We start from the raw sequence: 26,026 nt of genomic DNA on the forward strand, positions 1-26,026 counted from the left end.
ACATTGCTCAACCCATAAAAGTAAGGAGGTGGGTGTTAGTCCTAAAAGTCTTTTTTAAACTTGTATACTAAAACCAGCTGTGTTTCAGTTTTGACTGTTCCCCTTCTGTTATGGTTGAAGGGAAACTGCACATTTCCCATGGCGTGAGTAGTTCCCTGCTCTTCGTACTACTCACTTGTTTTCTGTGTATATAATAATATATAAAAAGTTATACGTATGTGTGTATACATTTATGTATGTATGTATTTTTTAACCAGGTGCAAAATGACTGCTCAAGTAACACTGGAGGATGCCTTGTCCAATGTGGATCTCTTGGAAGAATTACCATTGCCAGATCAGCAACCATGTATTGAACCGCCGCCATCATCTCTGCTTTACCAGGTGTGTTGTCATTGTAGGAAAACGAGTTTTTCCATTTCCCATTGCTGTTAAGAAATAGAGTATGTGCATTTAAAAAAAAAATGCAAAACCAAACCCAAAGCATGTTTATATTTGCAATATATATAAAATTCTTTTCCTTACCAAGGATTAAATTCTGCATTTTGCCTTCTCTGCAGCCAAACTTCAACACTAATTTTGAAGACAGAAATGCTTTTGTCACTGGCATTGCAAGATATATTGAGCAAGCTACAGTCCATTCTAGCATGGTAGGTAGATGTTCAGATATATACTTTTGTGTTAACTTGGAACAAAAGGAGAGGAACATGTCTTCTTGCATTTTATTGTAAGACTTGTGGTCACAGAAAACCACAAACCAGGTTGCCTACAGCACTTCCAGGAGGCAGTGAGATGAAAAAGTGTGTGGCTTCTCTTTTTTCATACATGTACTTCTTGATAATTTTGAAATGGTATTTCTCCTTGATCAGCCAATGTTGCTCAAAAGTTTCTTGCTTTCATTATGCATTTTTACAGTATTGTGAGGTGAGTTGGTTGTATTGACAGGTAGCTGCTGTAACTTGAGTGAAAAATTACTTCCATCCTCCCAAATTTCCACTACTTCTCTGTCAGTTTAGTGGTGTTGAAGGGTTTTTGTTGGCTTCCTCACTGTGATGTGTGTATGTTAGTGGTTTATTGGCATGCTTTTGTGTAAGGTATTCTGTGGTTTTTAACAGTCCCACTAGTAACTCCATCCATCTCTGCTGGTGGTGTTGCTGTTTTGGGATACAAATAAATTGCAGGCTGTGAATGCTGGTCTGTACTGAACTTGTCATTTCATGGCACTCCTGGAAAATGAGGAGTGATATGTCTTGTAATTCTAGAAGTCAATTCACAAACAGTGGAATGGGCAGCTTAAGCACCTGATTACATGCTAATGAAAATTATGTGTATTTACACCAATCTACTCTTAAAATTATCTGGCAACTCCTTAACCTGTTTTGATTGTTTGGATGTTGTGGGCCCTCTCCTTTGACATGTAAAAAAAGGATATTGCTCTGCATGTGCTGACTCTTTCAACCTGGACCATTCCACTTGCAGTACCCAACGTTAAAAAAGAAAAACAAGACCACCACCCCCTTTCAGATTAGCATTTTTATTTATAGATCACAGTGTCTTTAGTTTTGGGGAAGAAAGAACAACACAAAAACCAATCTGATCTGGGGAGATAATAATTTTTTGTCATTGGGTAGGTATATTTGCTGCAGTTGTTGATTAGTGATCTAGTGGGTGTTTGTTGGCTTATGTGGTATTAAGAGGATGATGTGAATTCTCTCAGAAATAGTTTGGGTGCTAAAACACATGACTGAGAATAAATGAAATTATTTTTTTAGCTGTTGGTTTATAGCCAAGCTGGACCTCAGGAGCTGGTCAGCTCTAATACATGTAATATGCCAACTGAGCGTATGAATTATGGTAATATTATTTTACATACATACAGTTGATGTATCATTCAGCTTGCAATATATTTGTGTTTGTACATATACATTCATCATAGGTTTGTTTGGACAAGGTTTTGGAATGATGGAAGACAAGTGGATTTAACCCTTTTGTATTACAATGCCTAATTATGCTGAGTGTCTTTCTTACAGAATGAAATGCTAGAAGAGGGTCAGGAATATGCAGTCATGTTATACACATGGAGAAGCTGCTCAAGAGCCATTCCTCAGGTAAAGGATGAAAATTGAACTGTCATGCGTCATGTGAACTTCTGTCTTGTTTTGGTTGGGGTTGCATGGATATAGCTTTATCAAGGAGCTATGAAATGTAGTCTACTTTGACTCACGAATAGGCAAGCTGGGCATGCCATACTGTCTTTTTAGCACTTGGGGACCAGTTGGTGTGTGTCTTTTTCCGCCCTTCTTTTCCTCCGCCCTTCTTTTCCTCCTGAGCTATAGCAATACCTCATGGAGTCTGTGTTAATCTTACTGATTGGTTCAAGAGTAGTATAGGGGTAATGTGCTCTAGAAGCAAAATTTTTGATTGTCAGATCCGTTTAAGGTCAAAATTTAATTAATTTCTTTCAAGAGAATGGACACCTCCCCCAACTTAACACTTAAGTTCAAAGCAGGTTTAACAGGTGGCATAGCATGTAATAATTACAATTCAGGTTAAACATTTAAGTTTCTAGACATCCTACGTAGTAATTTTCTGAATGTCAGAGCTACACAGTGTTTTATTGATCTGTATACAAAAGTAAACCCCTATGAATAGGTGAGAAGTCCATAGGCAGCCTCAACTGTCTTGGAATGTTTGTACAGGGATGGGGTGGGAAAAATGTAAAGATGCATCAGAAAATGGAACAAAATTATATCCATGAGCTGACACCTACCTGCTTTATAAGGAGTTTGTAATTTAATTATTTTTGTACTGAAATGCAAGGAAGGTTTATCCTGTGGTTTAAATATTTAGAGTGCAAATCAGGTAATCTGTTTTTATTTCTGGTTTTGCCCCTATTTTAGTGCATGACTTTCAGCAAGTGGCTTAATAATGTGGAAGGAATATTGTCCTAACCATAGAGAGGTGTTTGAAAACTAAATTATTTGCTGTGAGGTAATACAGAGAAAAATCTTAGATTTTTTTTTTTTAAACACACACAGTTAATCTTAGAAGACTAGCATAAAATTACCCAAACTGGCAATTTATGCCTGAAGTTTGTCACTTTAGGATGATAATATGTCTTCGCAAGTTGCCATTGGGGTTCTTAGTTTCTGAAGCTTTATGAGCAAAAGTTCCAAGTGTAATGATCTCTTTAATTGTCCTCAGGTCAAGTGCAACGAGCAGCCTAACAGAGTAGAAATTTATGAGAAAACTGTAGAAGTTCTGGAGCCAGAAGTCACAAAACTGATGAATTTTATGTATTTTCAGGTAAAAGGAATGGAAACAAAATTTGTCAGTAGGACTGTATTCTCATATTCCTGTTTTGTATGCTTGATCTTGTGTGCCCAGATACTGAACCTAGTCATTATACTTTGAAAAAAAAAAAACCCATATTGTCTCACAGAAGGGCAGACTTTCTAACGCCTATCTTGGAAACTTCAGGGGATCTTCATTAAGACTTTCAGCATATAATCAAAGGTAATTGCATATGGTCCCTACACAGCACGTGGGGACAGTTCTGGCACTAGGAAGAAAGGAAATAGAAATATAATATGTTTCACATGTATACATAAAAGCATCTTGGCACAGAAACCGTTTGTTGGGAAGTGAGGGATCCACAAGTCTGGACACCAGAGCAGCAGGTGCAAGTTTGCTATGGAAATTCATAGTTGAGGCAAGCTAACCCAGTTGTTGTGACCTGCCAGCCACCTGAGCTACATGGGTGCTGGAGAATAGCAGTCTGTCTCGCTTTCTCCGTCCATGCTGGAAGGTTGCCATCTGGTTCAATGGACTGAGGATGTTTCCAGGCATTATTTGGAGGGAGCCAGAGCAGCTAGCGCCTGCGAGCCCTGCAGCACACAGGAAGAGGAGACTGAATGAAATGTAGTATTTCCTGTCGTCTTCCCCAACTGGCCGATCTCACTGGGTACAAACAATCTCCTTTCATTCAAGGAGATTAGTGCTCTAAAGTCAGAACAGATTCCTCTTTGCATTCGAAGTCGCTGTCTTTTTTGTACTTGTAATCACCATCTCAAATGTCCCTGATGTGTACTTGGAAATAAGCCCTCAAATAAACATGTGCCAAGATGGTTTTGAGAGTTGGCATGTACAGTGCGCTGTGGATTTCTTTTGTTTTAAGGGAACATACCTATAATTTGCTTTTTAATGCATATACACTTCCTCACTAGAGAGCGTGAAATCGCTTTTTTCAAAGGGATTTTAAACTTTTATGACTTTAATCTGCAAAGAACCTTGCCTCTTGCGCCAGGCAGGCTCTGTGGCAAAAATCACTGGTGACACTTGTAGCACTCAGCAAGTCCACAGAGGTGGAGCTGAAAAGCCTGTGCTGATGCCTCGTTAGCCTTGCATGCTTTACACGTTTTTCTGCTTCAGTGGCGCTTTTCATTGGACCAGCCCCAGTTATGCAATGAAGCTTTTTTCCTGGAAATGTCATGGCTTTTACTCCCTGTTTCTTCTTTTCTTTCCCATTAGAGAAATGCAATTGAACGATTTTGTGGGGAGGTGAGACGCTTGTGCCACGCAGAGAGGAGGAAGGACTTTGTGTCTGAAGCATATCTGATCACGCTGGGCAAATTCATCAACATGTTTGCAGTATTGGATGAGTTGAAAAATATGAAGTGCAGTGTGAAGAACGACCATTCAGCCTACAAGCGGTAAGTGGCAAGGAGCGACAGGACCCAGGTTTCTGCTGCCAGGATAGAGGCCTCCCACGAGATGGCAGCAGTTGCTCTTTTTCTGACAGCTTTCTCTTCAAAAGTAGTCCTTCGTGTGTGGGACAGGTTGGGATGCATTGACTGCAGTTAGGCAGTTGAGTAAATCTATTTTCTTTATGCTGTTCTTCCAGCAGCAAAAGGTTCTTCTGCCTTTTAATGCCAAGCTGTTAAATACTTCTGTCTTGGTGTATGCTTAACATAGTTAAAATACTTTGCTCAGTAAACCTTTCTTCTTAAGTTTGAGAGGAAACTGGCTTTCTGGTTGCTTGTGCCACTCCTAGTCTATCCTATCCTATCCTAGGCATCCACTTTTGACATTTGTAGCTGAGAGTTTTTACACTTGTTCTTAAGACATTTCAGCTTTGCTATTTGAGTTTGTCATGACCACAGAGGTAGCAGGGAGGGGAGGAGGGTGGAATATCAGTGGCCAACTTTTCTGCTTGAGCTGCCAGATGGTATCGGGTATCTTTTGTCAAACACGGTGGTGAGAACAGCAGGGGAAGACAGTCTTTATGCCAGCTGCAGCATCTGTGATCTTTCATAAAGAAAACCATTCAGGCAATGACTAGCCAATTTTATCTATGCTGCTTCCACTTACATGAGATTTAATTTCTACTTCTACCAGTAGTTGCCTTTTGTAGTTGTTGTTGTGCCTGGAGATCTCTTAAACTTATTTGGTTTGCATTTTTTTCTTTGGATGCATGTTTCTGGAGGACAAACTCTATTTTCTGGAAGGCTGACTTTTCCTGGATTGTTGCGTGGCTTGGGTCTGTAGAGCCATCGCTGCCCTCATCAGTTGAGGGATATACCCAATGGTTTTTGGGTTGGGACGGATTGGGTCTTTTAACTAGGGTGCAGTGGGGGATTTGGGATTAGAAGACAGTTCATTTGGAATAAATTAAGGCCATATCTCTCTTATAGTGAACTTTCACCTTTCTTTTCAGCTATTTTCCTAAAAAGCCTTCCCTTTATCTTTCATGAAACAGGCTCTTGACACAGATTTGTTGAGTCCATAGCCTGTGTTTGGATAACTCACATTTATAAAGCTGTGGCAAAAAAGTACTGACTGTGTCTGCCAAGTTCTCTTTCTGCTTGATTCAGGAGTTTGGAGGTGGGAGATGCACTGAGGTTGACAATCCTGTACGAGCAGTGAATGATACGCCATGGTACTGGCACTTAAAGATCTGCTGACACCTTAGAGTTCCCCTGGCAGATTTGGGGATGAGTGTGTTTCTATTGAGAGGGGACAGATTTGCTTACAAGCAGTCCTGCTGAAGAGAAATACTGTTTTTTCTTCTGTTTTCAAAGAGCTGCTCAGTTCCTGCGGAAAATGGCAGATCCTCAGTCCATTCAAGAATCCCAGAACCTCTCCATGTTCCTTGCCAACCACAACAAGATAACACAAGTAAGCTTTAATTGTCTTTTTGCAAAGTACCTAATGCTTTACAAAACTATTAAAATAAAACTCTTCCAGGTTGGTAGTAACTGTTGATGCCCAGGGAATATAACTACTTGACTAATATCTTTTTCATCTTTTTTTTTCCAGTCTTTACAGCAGCAGTTGGAGGTGATTGTGGGCTATGAAGAGCTGCTTGCAGATATTGTGAATTTGTGTGTGGACTACTATGAAAATAAAATGTATCTAACGCCCAGTGAGAAACACATGCTTTTGAAAGTAGGTTTCTTTTTGGTACAAAATTAAAAAAAAATGGTTGAGGCAGGACACAGATATTTGAATTCCTGTTTGGTTGGTTTTTTTTTTAAATTGAACCAAATTAACCAAATAACTCAAATGATTCCTTTTTTCTTTTTTTTTTCCACTCTCCATTGTCTTTTTATTTTATTACATGCTAAATCTGTGTAGAAACTTTCTAATCCATTTTCATTCGTCATAAATTGAAGTTGATCCAATTGAACTGCAGCCTTTTTAGGAAACCAATTCCATGGAATTGTGTTTCTATGAAGTATAATGAAAACAGAAAGGAACTACTATGTTTTATTTTAGATATGTGGCAAGTTTGTATAAAAGGCTTTTGGAGGTATCAAAGTGGTTTTGGTGTATCAAAGATTTCAGGGAAGAAGCAGCTTAAAATTAGGGTTAGTAAGTAGATAAGTTTACTTAGCTGGAATATGTACATGTAATAAGAGGCTGCTGGGCAACGTGAAGTGTGGTTGACATTATCAGCTGCATATCTTGCAGTGGAAAAAAAGGTATAGAGTAAGAATTGAAAATTTGCCTCATGACAAATATTTTGAGTCCCTTCAGTGTTTAACTTCTGAAGAGCTCTGTTTATTAGGACCAAACTGAAGCATCATGAAACAATACATGAATTCTAGAACATTTACATTCTGTCTGTAGGGATGTGCAACGTGTCTTTCATATTTAGGCCTTTTGTTTGGTAAATGTATGCTTAGAACACATTAAGTTGCTAATGCTCAGGTCTTCTTATTATAAATACTGAATTATAACATAATGAATAATTTGGACAAAATGTAATTAGATATTTTTTGGATGCTTCTGAGCTCTTGAGTGTATAATTCAGAGATGTGCTGAAAGCCATAAAAAGCAATAGCTCAGAGATGTTAGATCTAAATTTCTGTTACAGATCAGTTTGCATATACAGAATTTTAATAAAACAGAAGTGAAAAAAAAAAACCCTGCCTAAAAATAGCCAGACTCTAGTTTCAGTGAGATTTTTTTGTATGCTAAACCTCGATACAAACAAGTAGCATCTTTTAAGGATAACTTGTCAAGCTAATGTTAATATAAAAACTACTAATATACATATAATAAAAGAATGCCACAGAAATCTATGTGTTTGAAAATATATTCTGTTTGATGGACAGTGGGTGTTTCAGGTCTGTGTTTTTAAAGTATTACTTTTTTTTAATGATATGAAGAATGGTCTTACTGCAGCAGGTTTTTATGTTTGAGGTCCTTTTGCGGAGAGGTTTGGTTTTTTTCTTTTGCAGGTTATGGGCTTTGGATTGTACCTGATGGATGGAAGTGTCAGTAACATCTATAAGCTGGATGCAAAGAAAAGAATAAATTTAGCCAAGATAGACAAGTTCTTTAAGGTTGGTTAAGAGATTAGGTTAAGTGTTTCTTAATATGTGATTTTAAAGGTAATTCCCCTTGCATTTTAAATATATAGGACTTTCATATGGGTAAATAATGGTTTCCTTCCACTAAGATTTGTGTTTAATAATTTATCTAATCTGATTTATTCCCTGTGTACAGCAGTTGCAGGTTGTCCCACTATTTGGTGACATGCAGATTGAACTTGCAAGATACATTAAGACCAGTGCCCATTACGAGGAAAATAAATCCAGGTAAGGAGGAGAAGGAGACAGAGGGGAGCATCTGGGCTGGGGAAGGTCAGACCCTTGGAGTGTATTTTCATAATTACCCATTAGTCTGTGGCTCTGTGGTAATTAGTAGGATTTTTGCCTCGGTCTCTTTTTTGGTGTGGGTATTTTACTATTAATGTATTTCATGTAATAAGTACAGCTAAAGGAACAGGTTGTTTAAAGACCTTTGTATGCTACTGAGCTCATTCTTGCATCCGTGACGTTTCTTATCAGCTGGGTTGGAGGAAATGAATTTTATCTTACACTAATTTCATTTTTATTTTTTCCTTTAAATATGAAACTTTCTTTAAAAGAAATGAAGGATTTTACTAAGCAAGGTGAGCAGTAGTAGTGCATGGGTAAATAGGCATGTGTATATTGTATATGGAGCAGCAACTTAGCTTGTCTCCCCCCTCTTTTTTTTTTTCTTTTTTTTTTTGCTAGGTGTGCAGCACAGCAAAATGGCTGGAAAATGCAGCCAGTTTTTACATAAATGGTTCCATGGTTTATGGTTATTGCTTTGTTTTAGCGAACATTTCTGTGCTCCTCCAAGACATTCCCTCCATGCAGTTATGTGAATTTAGAATGTAGTGCTTTGCATTTTAATTCCTGCAGAAAAAACACATAACCTGCATGTAATTGCTAAGAGAAAATCATCAGCAGTGGGCCTACTGAGCTACTAAAAATATGAGGCTACTTAACATGACATTCTGGGTAGCATGTCTTTTGTGTCCCTCTTGATAACATGTTGATAGTATTTAATAATGCCTTTTTTTTATAGTTGGGAGCATACTGTAGGGTTTTCATATTTAAACAAGAATAATGAAAAACAGTCTGAAGGTAGCTAGATGTCTCTTATAGCCTATACCTATACTTCTGCCCTGCCTTTCAGTACTTTTCGGTTCTGTCCCTAAGTGTTTGCTCCTGAAGAGAAATGCTGGTTTGTATTTCATAGCAGCAGCCTTTAAAAAACATACAGAAAAGAAAAGAAAAAAATTTTCTCTTAAGACTTGGAAGAAGTGCTGTTTGAACTCAGAAGGGCAATCCGTCACTAATGGGTTGTGCAGGGTCAGAGGTAGAGGTGTGAGGAGTGGAAAGGCCTCAAAGGAAGATTTTTTTTTAAAAAGTCATGCATTGTGGTTCTTTCTTTGCAGTATCAGTTGTACTGTTTATTGCCTAAACTGATTTAGGTGGGGGTTTTTGTCATCTGAAACAGATGGACATGCACGTCTTCCAGCAGCAGTCCCCAATACAATATATGTGAGCAGATGATCCAAATCAGAGAAGACCATATGCGTTTCATATCAGAACTGGCTCGTTACAGCAACAGTGAGGTGTGTGGGATTAAAGCTATTCATGCAAATTTCACATCACTGATTAACAGTTTCTGTTAAATATCTGAAGAGTGGGTAAACCTCAGGCTAGGTAAATGACAAAGCTCTATCATCTGAACCAAGAAAAGCTGGCTGCAGGGCTAGTACCTAGTCTCTGCATGATATTTACACTATTTAAATTTAAAATAATAACGATACATCATACAAACTGCAGTATTCTTCTGCTTATATCTATCTATGTAGGATATATATCCTAGAACTTTTGGCATGTCTTTTTTGTAATAGGTTGTCTAGCCCTTACTCCAAATGGGTGCTTATAGCAGTTTAAATGAGACTAAAAGAAAAGAAATGCACATGTATACATATATAGAACCTATAACATATATATAATTTACCTAATTAGTGTCTTGAATTCATCTGCATCAATATTTTGGTGATGAGGGAAACCAGTGGTTTCCATCACTTGACCAAAATCTGTGAAGTTTAACTATGTAAAGTCTCTAGAATAAAAAGCTGATATTAATGCAGGTGTTGGTACATGATGCTGTTTCAGTGCTTTAAAAGAAATCTATGTAGAAATTTGGCTATGGGTGCTGGATACAGCATGTTCTGATGTGGGTTTGGCGTTTTTTGTTGTTGTTTAATAATGTTTTAGGTGGTGACTGGATCTGGTAGACAGGAAGCTCAAAAAACAGATGCAGAGTATCGGAAGCTCTTTGATCTGTCTCTCCAAGGCCTGCAGCTTCTCTCCCAGTGGAGTGCACATGTCATGGAAGTGGTATGTTATCCAGGGAGTAAAACCAGATGAAAAAGAAGCAGCTTGGTGAGGTTGGACAGGCTTTGCTTTAATGGAATGAAAATGTGTCTTGTGTTTTGTTCCCTTAATTCTTCTCTTCCTTCTTCCTTCACTCCTTTTCTCCTCCTGCTCCAAAACACATTTTCAGAGGAAGGCACATGAAGTTCTCAGAGGCTAGGAGTAATGCTGCTGCTTTGAAGATCCAGTAGCACGTACAATCTCATACAGTCAATCTCATACAGTACATTCAACTTGTTATATTTAATGGATAGGTGATCATTTGTGAGCCTTGACTAGATGTTTTTGCATTTGTGGTGGGTTGACCCTGGCTAGATGCCAGGTGCCCACCAAAGCCGCTCTATCAGTCCCCCCCTCAGCTAGACAAATGAGAGAAAAATATAACAAAGGGCTTGTGAGTCGAGATAAGGACAGGGAGAGATCACTCAACCAATTACCATCACAGGCAAAACAGACTCAACTTAGGGGAAATTAACTTAATTTATTGCCAATCAAACCAGAGTAGGGTAATGAGAAATAAAACCAAATCTTAAAACACCTTCTCCCCACCCCTTCATTCTTCCCGGGCACAACTTCACTCCTGAATTCTCTACCTACCCCTGCAGCGGCACAGGGGGACGGGGAATGGGGGTTACAATCAGTTCATCACGTGTTGTCTCTGCTGCCTCATCCTCTTCAGGGGCAGGACTCCTCACACTCTTCCCCTACTCCAGCATGGGGTCCCTCCCACAGGAGACAGTTCTCCACAAACTTCTCCAAGGTGTGAATCCTTCCCACAGGCTGCAGTTCTTCATGAACTGCTCCAGTGTGGGTCCCTTCCACGGGCTGCGGTCCCTCAGGCCCAGACTGCTCCAGCGTGGGTCCCCTGTGGGGTCACAAGTCCTGCAGCAAACCTGCTCCAGCGTGGGCTCCTCTCTCCATGGGGCCACAGGTCCTGCCAGGAGCCTGCTCCAGCACGGGTCCTTCCCACGGGGTCACAGCCTCCTTCAGGCATCCCCCTGCTCTGGCGTGGGGTCCTCCCCGGGCTGCAGGTGGAGATCTGCTCCCCCGTGGACCTTCCTGGGCTGCAGGGACACAGCCTGCCTCACCGGGGTCTTCCCCACGGGCTGCAGGGGAATCTCTGCTCTGGTGCCTGGAGCATCTCCTCCCCCTCCTTCTGCACTGACCTGGGGGTCTGCAGGGTCGTTTCTCTTACATGTTCTCACTCCTCTCTCCAGCTGCAGTTTCTGTCCCCACCACAACTTTTTTCCCTTCTTAAATCTGTTCTCCCAGAGGCACTACCACCGTCACTGATTGACTCGGCCTTGGCCAGCGGCGGGTCCGTCTTGGAGCTGGCTGGCATTGGCTCTGTCGGACATGGGGGAAGCTTCTAGCAGCTTCTCACAGAAGCCACCTCTGCAGCCCCCTCCACTACCAAAACCTTGCCACACAAATCCAATACATTGTTGCTCTTGATACGTACATTTTGTAGACTAAGACTTCATTATTTTCCTCTAACCGTTGTTTAAAATTATATTCCGTTAGAAATATCCATACCAACATGCAGTCAAACAGGAGGTGATAGAACAGCTTCAACTAGCTATGTTTAGACATCTTCACTTAGTAAATTGAAGCATGTAAGGTCTTAACCAAAGACACAAAAATGGATGGAAAGGCTCCTCTTTGCTTTAGATTAGGCTTTTAGTCAAAAGGAAAGTAAATGTGGGGAAAGGAAAAATTGAGAGGAGATGAGGGAGGGGAAATAAAGAACCTGCAGAGTTATTTCTCTGTATTTTAATAATTTATTTTAAAAACAGATGCCAGTTAGAAAAGTGACTGTGTTTTTTCCAGTAAGAAACTGCTTAAGGCAGAAATTGAAGAGGAGGATGCGGGAGTCCTTTTTATGCTGCAGACGCTTACATAAAAGCTGCATGTCTTACCTGCACCAAAGCATGTTCTAGGAAGGGTTGAAACAGATGACATATTGTATGAGAGAAGCCAGACTTGCTCCTCCTCTGCCTCTGATGTCTGAGGGAGCATCAAGCCATTTGCACTACGTGAATCCAGTGTGGTCACAGTGGGCATAGCTAGAGACCCACTTTTCTTTCTCTTCTGTATTTTTGACTACCTCTTTTAAAAGCCAGTCATGCTTTTTTCTGTATTATCCTATTCCTGTTTAAATCAACAGTGTATTTTATGGTGAAAATCTTATTCTCCTTTTCTCCTTCTTAAGAGAAGTTTCTGTCATCTGTTTCTGGCCTCTTCAACTCCCAGACTTGATGCCTTTATTTCTGTCATTGCAAGTTGCTGCATTCAGGCTCTCTCTTCACAGTGACTATCTTCCTATTTTATTATATCTCTGTAGAAATTCTTTTGTTCTTAGATCTGTTTTTATCCTCCCAGTTCCAGAACAAACTTTCTCTGAGGACCACAGCAGGGTTTTTTTGCCTATTATCACTGCTTTTCTTTGTCTTTCTGATTTGTATGGATTCCCTTAAGCACTTCTCATGTGAGTTTGTGTTCACCTTCCCCCTGCCTTCCTACTGAGAATTTATTCTGATCTGGAGTATTCTACTTACTTACCTGTCTTCTGCATTCACTTGGTATCCATGATCCTTATTACCTGCATCGTGTTCAGTTAAAAAGTTTCAGTTGATGTCCAACTTAACCCTGTCAACTTAATGCCCCCAAAATGCTTCATCTTTGTTTAATAATTTCCCCGGTGTCCTCTTTGTAGCACGTAGGTTGCAGGGTGTGATGTTCTTCTTTGCTGTAGGTAAATTGGTGCAAATATTGATCCATTATAGTATGCAAATTTATATTGCGCTGCAATCTAACACTTATGTAAAGACAATATCAGCCAGACCTTACTATTCGCTGAACTCTAACTGTGAGAAAATCGTATTTAAATGTGGCTAGGATTTTTCGCTAGATGTACCCTGATGGATATTAGATCAGCCTGACACTGCTCAGGAACATTTTGACCTGTGTTTGCAGTGACTGAAAAGGCAATATTTAAGAGAAATGCGTGCTGTGCAGATGATATTGTCACAGATAATACAGCTATTTCCACACCTTTAAGCCTAGTAAATATTTAAAAAGCCCCACCCCAAAACCATGTAGTTTTCCAGTTGTCTTTTGAATTCTAAATGTGAATATTTGGCCAAGTTGGAAGCTTCTCTTTTTGTGTGTGGGTGTGATGGATTCTTTTGTTATGCTCTGAGGTCTGTCTGTGTTTCTCATGCTTCAAGTGGAGAAGAAACTAATGCCTACGCTAGCATTTGCTCAGTAAAAAATACCCTGAAGTGCATTAACTGCTGAGTGTGAATTGCATTTTTTGAACTAATACAGGATCGCTGACTTTCACGAAAATTTTTTAGGCAGATTATTGTTTGGCATTTCCACTAGATAGTAGTTTCAGAATTTATGCAAGTTTTGAGAATGGTACCAAATACCATTTTTCAGATATTCTTGAAAACACTGGAGTATTTCTTAAAGCATGTTATTTGTGTCCACCTATGTTTTGTGTTTCTCAGGCCTTTTTTTTTTTTTTCCCCCCCATCTTTTTTTCTCCATATTCTGCTGTGTGAACTGCAGTATTCATGGAAGCTGGTACACCCAACTGACAAATATTCTAATAAAGATTGTCCTGACAATGCAGAAGAGTATGAAAGAGCAACAAGATACAATTATACTAGTGAGGAGAAGTTTGCTTTGGTTGAGGTAAGATAAATCTTTTTTTACAGGGATTTTCGAAAGATTAATTCTATGCAAAGGAGAACATTCTCTATAAGCATTTTCTATACCCAGTGCAAAAAGACAGCATGCCCTGTGTTGACACTGAAAGAGCATGTTTTCCTCTATTCAATATGTAGGAGGAGCACAGGAAAACTATCCTTTATCTTTTGTAACTTCCCCTTTTCTCATTTTCTGTATTTAAAAAAGGGCTTTTTGAACAATTATACAAAAAAATAAGAAAAATACACACTTTTTTTTTTTTTTTTTTTGCAGGTGATTGCCATGATCAAAGGTCTTCAGGTGCTGATGGGAAGGATGGAAAGTGTTTTCAATCATGCCATTCGCCATACCATTTATGCAGCTCTTCAGGACTTTGCCCAGGTCACACTTAGAGAGCCGTTAAGACAAGCCATTAAAAAGAAGAAAAATGTCATTCAGAGGTAGCATTCTTGTTTTCATCTTCTCCTATATTCTTTCCCCCAAATCTTACTAAATTTGTTGCAGAATTGCACAGCTTTTAAATTTTGCCTCTTTAAGTCTGTACTCCCCTACTAGCCTGTCTGGTATTCAAAGTTAGCTTGGTTGAATATGTATTGGAAGTTGAAGAAGTCTGAAGTAAAAAATGGATGGCTGTCAACATGGCTGTGGTAAGAGTCCAGGCTGCCTTGAGGAAGTCTTTTGTCCCCTGTAGTTTATTTTTATTTTAGGGAAAGGTAAGTACTGTAATATTTCAGGCAAGACTGGTATTTTTATTTTGAGGAAAGATGTTACTGTCCACCTTCCTTATGATTCCAGTGTTTCCTCTGCTTGTGTCTCATATCTACATCCCACCCCATAGTCTTAATCTCTGCCTTCTTAGCATCCTGCCTTCCTTCTCAGCTTCTGCTTCTTTTGGCTTATTAGCCTTACACTTCTCTTCCAAGTGCTCCATCTGCCCGCACTGATTGGTGGCATTGCCTGATGTTATTTTTTTGTCCCTAATTGTTTGCTTTTAATCTTGACTCGTTTTCCATTTGTTTACTCCCACATTTCATTGCAAAGCTCTAGAGGTGAAAATGTTTGGTTAATTAGGCTATTGCTAAATGGTCTGCCTGCCACAAAAGTACCATCATAAGCTAAAAAACCCCAAACTACTTCAAATTATCAAATTTGCAGGGAGAGTCTTTTTGTCCCAGGGACTTCCATGAAATAGAGAAGTATTACTTTCACACCTGCTCAGATTTGGGAGGAGGCATTTGCTTGATCATTCAGCAAGCCATAGGATATGGCTGCCTGTGTTTCTGACAAGTATCTGAAGTCCAGTTCAGTATTTGGAGTTGGAAATATGAAGCTGTTTGTATAAATTCCAGCTGAATTCTGGAGTTCTGCTGGAAACAGGAATTCTGCTGCTTCTTTTCATTTCAAGCCAGAATTGTCTCTCTTTAGTTTGGTTAATCTGCTTTGCTTTGATTGAATAATCTGCTTTTTGTGGTTTTGGAGAACAAAATAGCTTGATGTGCTTGCTAAGGATCCCAGAGGTGAATTCTTGACAACTGAATTTTGTCTCTGGTGTACCAGTTTCAGAGGTCAGCTTTCTTCTGACAGAGAAGGGCTCTGGACTATCCTTTTTGATAAACAGCATGGAGTGATTGTTTTGTGGATGTGGCATTCTTGAAGTTGTTGGTGAAATCGTTTGCGGTTGCTCTGAGTTACCCTGAGCTCCTGAATGCTGTTGCAAAGTTTCCATGCTTGTGGAAAAGTGCTTAAAAAAAGTAAAATGTTCTCATCGGTGCACTTGGATGCGTACCAGTCTGAAGTATTGTGAATTGTGTTCAGTGTTTTGCAGGCTATCAGAAAGACAGTCTGTGACTGGGAAGCGGGTCATGAACCGTTCAATGACCCAGCTCTAAGGGGAGAGAAGGACCCTAAAAGTGGTTTTGACATCAAAGTCCCAAGGCGTGCAGTGGGACCCTCCAGTACTCAGGTATTTTCCTGTCTGGTGGTTGTGATATCTGCCAACAATTATTGCATGAAATGTTTTCTCTCTAGCCTGAACTATTTAAAAATTGCAGGTTTGGGGTTTTTTTTAATGTGAAAAATCTACTCTGATTAGATTTATATTTACAAAATTATATATACTTAACCAAAATCCTCTGTCTGGGTTGCTGTCACTTTCTACTCTGACACGTAATATTTCCAAGCATTCAGTCTCTTTAATTTGACTTGCTGGGAAGAAATATATTCTTACTGGGCTCTTAATGTTTTTTAAATAATAATTTTGAACTATTTGAATTGTTTCTTGACTGACTCCCATCTCTGGTATAGCTGGTGGATTTATTTTTTTTTTAATTCCATTATTCAATAGTTGTCTATGTAGTTTTAAAATATGTTTAAAATATAAATGTTTGCTTGTAAAATGTGGGAGAGTATTTGACTTCTGACAAGATCCCTCTTACTATTCAGTAATGAATAATAAAACTGCTCCCTAAAATCTATCTAATCTGCTGCTGCCATTCAAACAAGAGGTATTTCAAGTGTGTTTTCTGTGGTAGTCATTGAAATCCCATGCCTAGATGCTCGTTCTAGTTACCTCCATATAATTCTCTTTTTTATTTTCTTTGTGGGTTTGTTTGGAGGGTGTATGGTCTGGTATTCATAACTCATCTGAGAAAATGAGGTACTGAGCACTTTGAAAAACTGAAGGCAACTGTGGTTTGTAAAGACATTCTTTTAATACCTAAAATCTGTGGGGAAGAAAGCATGTATGGATAATAATCTTGGGTAATAAAAAGTTGCTTAAATTGTGGTAAGATGGGTTTAATGAAGATTTTGGTTTGGGAATTGGAAAAAAAAAAGTTTTGATTTCTAATTTTCTGGGAGGAAAAAAAAATTAAATATCACCACCAGTGTGCTTCTCCTGTGCTTGGTATGTTTAAGGGCTTTGTTTCACTGGCTGCAACAGGCTGTTTAGAGTACACAGTTCTGTCTGCTTTTTCTGTTCTTGGGCTGGCACATTTGTCTGTCTCGGCTGACAGGAGGAAGGGAGGTCAAATACATTGATTTTAGATGGGTTTTTCTCAGTTTCATGCAGTTCTAAAATGGCTGTGTATGAATTGGTAATACTTGGAAATCTTTGCAAAATCATTTGAGAAGCTAATGGCTCTCTGAGCATCCTCTGAAATGAATGGGAACTTTTCCCTTCACTTGAGGGAGTACCGGATTGCAGTGATTATTCTGAACGAAGAAACCTTTCTGTATGTCCTCCTCTGCATGCTTACTGTGCTGCTTTTCATTTCTAACAAACTAACGCATTTTCTCTGCTTCTGTTTCCCCTTCCTTATTTACCCATGTGTTTTTATTAACGGATTCTCTCTCCCCTGCCTGCCCCTGTCTGTTGGTTTTTAGCTCTACATGGTTCGCACTATGACAGAGTCCTTAAACTCTGCTGAGCTGTTGAAGCAGCTCAAGTCTCTGGGATTGGAAAAGCTTTTGCATGTGACACACAAGTTTCTGAGGCAGTCCTACATCTATCCGCCTCTTTTAAACTTTGGTGGTAAGACATTACTTATTACTTTTACTTTTTGTGGTGATGTGAACTGTTCCACTGCAAATGGTCTGCTGCTAAGTGTCAGTGGAGGTCCCCTTGGCATGGGTAGGCATTTGTGCTGGTGCGTAGGCTAGCGTTGCATCTGTTCCTCTCGCCTGAAAGGCTTTTATCCACACAGTGCCAGTTTTCAATTTGAAGTGGAGCAGTCGCTTACTGATAGTAATTCTCAGTGTTGCTCAACTAATGTACCATGTGTATTTTCCTTTTTTCCCCCCCTTTCCACCACAATTGTTTCCTTTAATGATACAGCTTTACATGGTGAGAACTATGTTAGAGTCCCTCATTGCTGACAAAAGTGGTTCCAAGAAAACCTTGAGAAGTAGCCTTGAGGGGCCCACCATATTGGACATAGAAAAATTCCATCGCGAGTCTTTCTTCTACACTCATTTGATAAATTTCAGTGGTAAGATATGTAGATGATCAGTGTCCAGCTTAGCATGTCCTAACACCTCTAACACGACCTGGAAAATGTTTCCGATTGCCTAAGTCAACTTACCTTTGGTTTATTTATCAAAAACCTTGGTCTGTCCAAACTTCTTCTGAGATGTGATATTCAGTATTGTGGTGGGATTTTTATTTTGACTTGTTATACATTTGTTTATAATGCGTCAAATTTCATATTGTTACCTCCCTTTTCTATTTTTTTTAATGTACGTATTTATATAAACAAGGGACAGATAAGCCTATACACACTGAAATTTTAAAAAGGAAGTAGTTTTTGTGGTTTGGTTTTGGGGAATTTTTTTTTTGGTTTTGTTTTAAGTACAGAGGAAAAAAATTCTCTGTTGTGGTAAATTTGATGTCATTTCACTACTCTTACTATTCAGTTAATTGTAATCGGAAACATGCTGTCCTAAAGAATTCACCTACTGACATTGAATGTATCTAGTCTTTGTCATCACCATGCTGTGTGTCTTTCATTTTTGTTTTGCTACTGGACTCCTTTACCCTCAGAGAAGGGGGAGCCTGTTAATGTCAGTCATTACGCTACTGGGGAACAGCACTTCAAAAGGTCTTCAGAATGTCTTTATGTAAAAAGTTCATTCCTGTTTTGGTTCTCAAGCCTTCTGCAAAAGAAGGCTCGTGCCAAGTGTTTTCTGGAGAGGTGGGAAGCACACCTCTGTGCCCTTGACAGCAGCCTTAGAAACTTTTTGTTTTAATCCCTCCTTCATGTGTTTGTCTGTCATTTCCTGCACATCTAATCAACAGGAACGTGTGGAGCAATTCAGTCCTCCAGAGGGAGAGATGGTACTGGTGGATCCGGTACAATTTTGTCTCCCTCACCTGCTGCTTCCCAAGTTCAGTATACAGCTTTCTCAGCCCTCAACCTGAGAAGTTAAACTAGAAATCCCCCTTCACTGGTGTACATAGTTTTTCTGTTTAACTGGTAGTCTGGTCCACTTCCATGCTTTTTTGTGTAATAAGGCACTACTTTGCGGGCAAATGTGGAGTTCAAAACTCTTTGAAAAAGTCACGGGCTTTACATTTTGAATTTGATTTACATATTTGGCCTAGATATAGCTCTAGTGACTCATGGCTGCTTTTTTTGTTTCACATTGCATCATCAGAATCACAGTTATATTGTTCCTGATGTATTTCTATAAGAAGTGTAATTCTTCCTTATTTATTCTGAAAGAAACCCTGCAGCAATGCTGTGATCTGTCCCAGCTGTGGTTCAGGGAATTCTTCTTAGAGCTGACCATGGGCAGAAGAATCCAGTTTCCCATTGAGATGTCCATGCCTTGGATTCTGACAGACCATATTCTGGAGACCAAAGAGGCATCAATGATGGAGTAAGACCTACTTGTGCTCTTCCACTGAATGATTATTCTTAATGATTGCCATTCCTTATTATAATGTTACTGCTTTTACTGGTTTTAACAAGCAGTCACTGAGAAGGTATTCTAAACCTTTATAAAATTTTCCTCTTATATTTGTCAATTTCCAGATTCTCAAAGTTTCCTTTTTGAAGTGAATAATTGAAATACCAAACCTTTCATATAAGTATCATTGCACCAGCCAAATTTGTTGTTCCCTGAGTGAGTTCTCCTTACTCACTCCTCAAAGATGTCAAATATAATGCATAGAGGTAAAAGCATAGTTCCATTTTGATAAGCTACATCTAGAAAACAAGTTTCAGACTGCAAGCTTATCTGTACAATTTCTTGAACGAACAAAAGACTTTCTTAAAGGAGAAATTGTGATACTTTATATAAAAATTAAAACAAAAAAAATTATCCTGTTTGCATGAACCACGCGTAGGTTACAATATTGACTGGCTTTCAACATCTTGACTGCACCATCCTAAAGAATCATAATTTCTATAAACATGTAACTCTTTTTATTCTTTTTCATTCAGGTATGTTCTTTATTCTTTGGACCTTTATAATGACAGTGCTCATTATGCACTTACTAAATTTAAGAAGCAGTTCCTCTATGATGAGATTGAGGCAGAGGTAAAGCAACTTTATCTACTGGAGAAAAACAGTCTGTACCTGAATGTGAAAATGATGCTAAAGGCCAAGACCTATTATAAGAGATTCAGAACAGTTGGAGATAATAAACAAGCTGAGAAGAAAGACCAGAAGATGGGTAACTGTTTGGGTAATATGTTGTGAGGAAGCCTTTAGGCCTGTGCAAATTGCCTCACATTAATGCTGAAAACTGAATGTCATCTTCTCTTGTACTGGAAAATTTGGATGCATTAACTTTCTTAATTATGTTTGATAAACAGTGGGAGGTCTTGGATAATCTCCCCTCTTTAAATTTTAAGTATCTCTAAATGCACAAATTTTTTTTCTCCCCAAGGTAAACCTATGTTTTGACCAATTTGTCTACAAGCTGGCAGACCAAATATTTGCGTATTACAAGGCAATGGCTGGCAGGTAGCTATTCTGGTAGTTAGAACTTTTATCCATGCATTTCTGCTCTGCTTTGCTGTCTAATAGACTTTAAGCGTTTTCTTCCTTTCTTAATAGCCTGCTTCTGGAAAAACGATTACGTTCAGAATGCAAGAATCAGGGAGCAACCATTCAGTTGCTACAGTCCAACCGCTATGAGACACTGCTGAAACAGAGACATGTCCAAGTAAGTTAACTCATACTCTGTTGTATTCCAGCTTGGCAATTTTCCAATGGTGTTGATTTATGTAGGTATATAAAACTCTTCCCGTGCTTTATGCTCTGTCATCTAAGTGGCATAACTGACATTTGAGATCACCTTTTTTGTCATATGAAGGAGTAAATTGAGAAAAGAACCTAAAAGATCCTGTTTAAATGCAAATGTCTGGTGCAGTTAAGCAAACACAAGCCAAATAGGAATGTCGCATGTGGTAGCGTTGTCTTCCTAGTAATGTCTTTCACCAGTTTTCAGTATGTTGTTGGCACAATGTCATGGAAGCATAAAATGCTGATATAAATACTTAGATGTAAATGCAACATGTGATTTTACTTCTTTTTTGAGAATTGGGATGTAAATTGTAATACCTCATTTTTTCCTGAATTTCTAAATTTTGTCCATTTGCTTTGCTTCTGTGTGTTTGGAATACAAGTTTACCACATGAGAGTCTCTTAATCAGTGGAGTCTTATAGTCCTTGTACAGCTTGTCTCATAATTTGACTTTCAGTTCAAAACTTAGAGCATTTTTTCTTTAGCTTCTTGGTAGGTCAATAGACCTGAACCGACTGATCACTCAGCGAATTTCAGCAGCCATGTACAGGTCAATGGAACTGGCAATTGGTCGATTTGAAAGTGAGGATTTGACTTCCATTGTGGTGAGTGTTGTGTTGCAGTTTTGCCAGAACACTAACACAGCAGCTGGGGTCCATCACAGGGGGGAATGAGAGAGAAGAGGGGTTCAGATCACTTAAAGAATCACCTCCAATTGTATTAGCAATAGAAAAATTATTTAATAGAAATTTATATAAAAGTGCAACTTCACAGAATTCGATGGCCAGGTTCACTCTATTACTTAGTACATGGATGAAATGCACTCAGGAAAATTAAGTTAGAATCAGACTAAACTTGTATATAGAGACTGAAAACTTAATAGGGTAAAAAGAAATACTACAAAGAAAAATCAAGTTAGAATTAATTTCTTGTGATTTGTGCAAAGATCAGGAATGTGGAAAAGTAGGGGAGACCCTCCCATTGAGTCACGAGGTTCAGAAAACACTCCCTTGCTTTCTAAACTCCTGTCAGAGTCTAGGTGCAGCTAGATTGACTCTGGGTCCCAGACTTGGTCAACTGTTTATATCTAAAGGGATTATGAGTGTAATAGCAGCCTAAAATTCATTCACAGTTGAATGAAATTCACAATAGTAATTGAGGTATAAATTTGAAAGTAATAACTTATACTTCCTATAATATACTTACTATCAACTATTCAGGTTAGTACACGCGCATGCATGAAGACACTAAGAGATACGCGTATAAGAGAGTAAAATAGAGTAAAAGAGGTATACCTGTTAAAAATTCCCCTCGAGGTCTGTGAAAATATTCATGTTGAATGCTTCGGCATTTATCTCAATGGGTGAAGGGTTGAGCCTCGAGGAGCGGAGAGTATCAGCCCAGGTCGTGTTGGCTTTTGGCGACAGACCTCTGATTTTTGCAAACAGGAAAGTTTGCGAGCTCTGAGAGGTGTCCCGCTCGGAGGGAGATGCTAGTCGCAGCCCGCTGCGGTCCAGGAGAGCTCAAAGGGCCTCACTTAGTACCGCTGTTTATAGGTATGGGAGATGATTGACTTTTGTCATCAACAAGTTGCTGGAATCCCAGCTATGCTGGTACCGTTTCACGTGCAGATAAGGAAAGCTCCGAGGCTGTCTGAGAATAACTTAAAACAGAGATACGGGATGCTCCAAGATTGTCAGGGGAGGATTGTAATGTCTCAAGGTTGTTATGAGAAAGAACTGGCTGCAGGTTGTTATGAGAACTGACTATCTCTGCTCCTGTCCCCCGCCTCTGCCGGGCAGCAGGAGTCCTTGAGACCCACAACATATCTCCGTCTTTAGCTGCGTCAGAGTTCCCGCCACAGTCAAGGGTCACTTAACTGCCCAACTCATTACACTTATGCTAAGGCCTAGGGAGACTTCCCCAGTTCATAATTCAGCCTGGAGAGGGGGAACAAATGCACAACCACAGGGTCTAGATGCTCGTTTTGTTTTAATTTAATTTATTTTAAGTTAATTTTTATTTCTTTTATTTGCATTGATAATGATAGACATCTAGCCTTCCCCCCCTTATAAATCTGTATTTGTTTTTAATGGCAGAAGCCAAAAAGTTTTCTCCAGCTTTGCTAGATGTCCTCTATAGTATTCTCTCAGCAAATAGCTGTACAGTCACTCCTGAAAGGAGAAGAGGCTGAGTGACTAACAGGCAAACTTGTTTTATCCTTAACTGTAGTTAAATATATATAAATAGGAATAATTTAAGCAGTCTTACTGGAAAAATAACAAAACTTTTCCCTCTGATGTTTTGTTTTAATTTTTCTCTAAGTGTGAAATCACATAATACTGTGGTTGAAGTTTGTCTGGTTTACTAAGTCTAGTTTGGCAAAACCTCTTACCAGAGAGGCAGCTTAGTCTTGCAAAAGGCATTCTTCTAGTCACCTCCAGCTACATCATAAATTATACTGGCAAATCCTCTGTTGCCCTTGTGGTATATTGTGGACTTTATTAATTCTGATGTGCTATGATTTTTTTCTCCCCACGCCTTAACCTGCATCTCTGTTCAAACAGTGCTTTGGCCTGACCTGACGCAGTACTCTGGACCATGCTGCCATACATGGGACTGTGCAAGTCCCAGTCCTGCTGATTCTGACACTCTTGTTCTTTCCTTGCCCGGAAAAAAAAATAAACCTGCTGCAACCAAGGCCTTTGGGAGTAAGGTGTAAACATCACCTGTAGAGAAGGCATATGCTAGGAGCCATGAGGAAACAAGGAAAATGAGCATTCTTGTGATTTAAATTTTTATAAAAGCCCACTTCTGTCCATGCTTATAGATAAATTGCAGACCTCCAGCCTTGTGCCTGGAGAATCAAAATGAGTTTATTTGCCCAGGCAGCTTGGTTTTGTAGCATGACAAAATTTTTTTTTGTGGAGGAACAAGATCTGACTTGTGCCTGTGGAAGAAGAGCATCTGTACAATATTGAGGTGTCTTTTGAGTTAGTTTCCTGATTAAAATGCTAAAAAACAAATTTTATTTCCAGACGGCATGAATTAGACATGTAAATATGCAGTCAACAAGAAAAATGTCAGACACATTCAGTTCTGCTGGAATGAAAAATAAATTAAAAGTTATGCAAGCAAGTTTACCATTGGTCTTTCCATAATAAGTTTTTTTACCAGTGAGATTTTGTCATGCAGATAACTACTTTGATTTAATTTAAATCAAATACTGAGGCCATAGACCCTCTTGACTTTTCAGTACTTGTTGTTATAACCTTTGAATTATTGAAATGTAGTTTTTCTTTGTTATGTGCAGGTTTTTCTTAGTGGCTAGGTGAACAGAAACCATTGATGATGTGTTTCTTAGGTCACAGGTTCTCACTCTTTCTTGAGTTAGAAAGTGGCAGGGCTAAGGTGGTATCCCTCCACAATGCTCCCTCTTTTTTTACACTTTTTTTTGTTTGTTTTATGCAAAATAATTTCTGCTGAAAACTGCTTGGTTTCTTCCGTGAGAAACTGATACTAATAGCTTAACTAATCAGTAACTTCTGCTGTTTTTCAAGCTAAATAAATTAAATGAAGGTGGTTAAAAGACTGAGCTATTTTTTCCCCTCAGATTGGACTCGATACTGTAGTAACAATCATAGTGGTTCTTTTTCCTTAAAGTAAATGTCGCTCACAGGTTTGACAATCCTTTGAAATATGGAGCAGTTAAATCTGACAGCACTGTATGGGGAAGGCGACCAGTAGTTTGATGCACAGCTAAACAAAGCCACTGGACGTTGCACAACAATCTTTAAAAGCAGTGCTTGGGTTTTTTTGGAGTGAGAGGTTGTGCTCTTTGTGTTTGGTGTTTTCAGTGTCTTATGTCAGGGATGGATTTATTTTATTTTATTGTATTTTATTGTATTTTATTGTATTGAGTTGAAAGTGCCAGAAACCATACTAGGAATTTCTTGTCAAGAGGAGAAACGTTACAAAAGGCAGTGCTCATGTATAGTTGTGTAGTCTGCAGCTAGTGATTTTTATGGATACTTTCACAACATTTGTAAATGTCTGGTCTCGTCTCTCATTTCATCTTACTACATTTTTAGCTGGAGTAAACCACAAGAAAGTGTTATGGTAAATGTGATGTTATCCCTACCAGCATGACTACAAAAGCTAGTTCACCAGTTGCCCTACTGAGCAGAAATTACTTTGTGATAGCTTGTAAAGTAGGAAATGCAGAAGATGCTTCTTGGCCTATGTCTGAGCCCGCTTAAATGCTGGAGTTTCAACTTCTGCTCAGTGGAAGAAGAGTTGGCATAGATCTGTGTTTAAGACCCATCTGCAGTGTGGACCGATTATAATGAATACCTTTAAAGTCTCAGAAGGTTTTCATGGGAGATTGCTACAAAACAATCCCAAGAGCACTGAGAGTCAATTTTTCATTTTGACTTCTTTCTAGTCTTCTATTTGGTCAAGGTTATTTAGGTACTTTGTTGAGATTCTCCACTTTATTAAATGCACTGCTCACTTTCTTTCCTCTTGTTTTTTGTAGGAGCTGGATGGCTTGATAGAGATAAACAAAATGACTCACAAGCTTCTGAGTAGATACATGACCTTGGACAGCTTTGATGCCATGTTCAGAGAAGCCAATCACAATGTGTCAGCCCCTTATGGAAGAATCACTCTTCATGTCTTTTGGGAACTCAATTATGATTTCCTTCCAAACTACTGCTACAATGGATCTACTAACAGGTTAGCATGGCAGCCTTTTGTTTGCAGCAGTTCTTCTACTACCCTCCTGCAACTTCTTTCCTAGCAAATGCTGACAAGTCCATCTCTATTCATTTAGTGTGTTTTCCACTTCTAATGCTTTACTTGAAATGAAGCAGCATGAGTCATTTTACTAAGTACTGTCAAATGTATGAAAGCCTGTTATTTGTCCACAATAGAAGTCAAATGTCACTACAGCATCCAAATTCTGACATTTTAATGACTTAGCTATGATATGTTGCAAAATAAAGTGTATCCAAAAATACTGCAAAGTGCCTATTGGGAAGATATTTTGGTAAACAGGATCCTCAACTGTGAGACAATGGAAATAAAATTATATTCCTGATGCTGCATTAATGTGAAGAAAAGGAGTGCTTCCTGGAGAAGGGAAGAGTTCAGTGTTCACTGCAACTACAGTTGCTTCCTTTAAGGAGAGGGAGTAATGGAATTAGAAAGAGGAAGGTAGGATCTGAAGTTTGAATGTGTGGAAGGCGCAGTGCTTGGGACTTTGCATTTCTGGACTTCCTGCTTG

General features: G+C 39.0%; 1 protein-coding gene across 3 annotated transcripts in view; it reads left to right on the plus strand.

The window, feature by feature from the left end:
• CYFIP1 (cytoplasmic FMR1 interacting protein 1) overlaps window positions 1-26,026 on the plus strand; it is an 89,017-nt gene that overhangs the window by 27,029 nt on the left and 35,962 nt on the right. Inside the window, exons 2-22 of one of the 3 annotated variants that reach the window (XM_010580463.1) lie at window positions 258-381; window positions 558-647; window positions 2,028-2,105; window positions 3,202-3,303; window positions 4,528-4,709; window positions 6,078-6,174; window positions 6,316-6,444; window positions 7,743-7,847; window positions 8,011-8,102; window positions 9,337-9,454; window positions 10,110-10,232; window positions 13,845-13,970; window positions 14,259-14,425; window positions 15,801-15,948; window positions 17,821-17,974; window positions 19,208-19,364; window positions 19,931-20,027; window positions 20,380-20,456; window positions 20,550-20,658; window positions 21,225-21,344; window positions 25,277-25,476. In XM_010580463.1, coding sequence (XP_010578765.1) covers window positions 265-381; window positions 558-647; window positions 2,028-2,105; window positions 3,202-3,303; window positions 4,528-4,709; window positions 6,078-6,174; window positions 6,316-6,444; window positions 7,743-7,847; window positions 8,011-8,102; window positions 9,337-9,454; window positions 10,110-10,232; window positions 13,845-13,970; window positions 14,259-14,425; window positions 15,801-15,948; window positions 17,821-17,974; window positions 19,208-19,364; window positions 19,931-20,027; window positions 20,380-20,456; window positions 20,550-20,658; window positions 21,225-21,344; window positions 25,277-25,476 — 2,588 coding nt within the window. In that variant the 5' untranslated portion in view covers window positions 258-264. Of the gene's footprint in view, window positions 1-240; window positions 382-557; window positions 648-2,027; window positions 2,106-3,201; window positions 3,304-4,527; window positions 4,710-6,077; window positions 6,175-6,315; window positions 6,445-7,742; window positions 7,848-8,010; window positions 8,103-9,336; window positions 9,455-10,109; window positions 10,233-13,844; window positions 13,971-14,258; window positions 14,426-15,800; window positions 15,949-17,820; window positions 17,975-19,207; window positions 19,365-19,930; window positions 20,028-20,379; window positions 20,457-20,549; window positions 20,659-21,224; window positions 21,345-25,276; window positions 25,477-26,026 lie in introns of those variants that run through there. The other 2 variants (XM_010580462.1, XM_010580464.1) reach the window with 2 other exon arrangements.

Source organism: Haliaeetus leucocephalus, unplaced genomic scaffold (genome assembly GCF_000737465.1).
Source record: "Haliaeetus leucocephalus isolate CR32 unplaced genomic scaffold, Haliaeetus_leucocephalus-4.0 Scaffold712, whole genome shotgun sequence".
Classification (NCBI taxonomy): Eukaryota; Metazoa; Chordata; class Aves; order Accipitriformes; family Accipitridae; genus Haliaeetus; species Haliaeetus leucocephalus.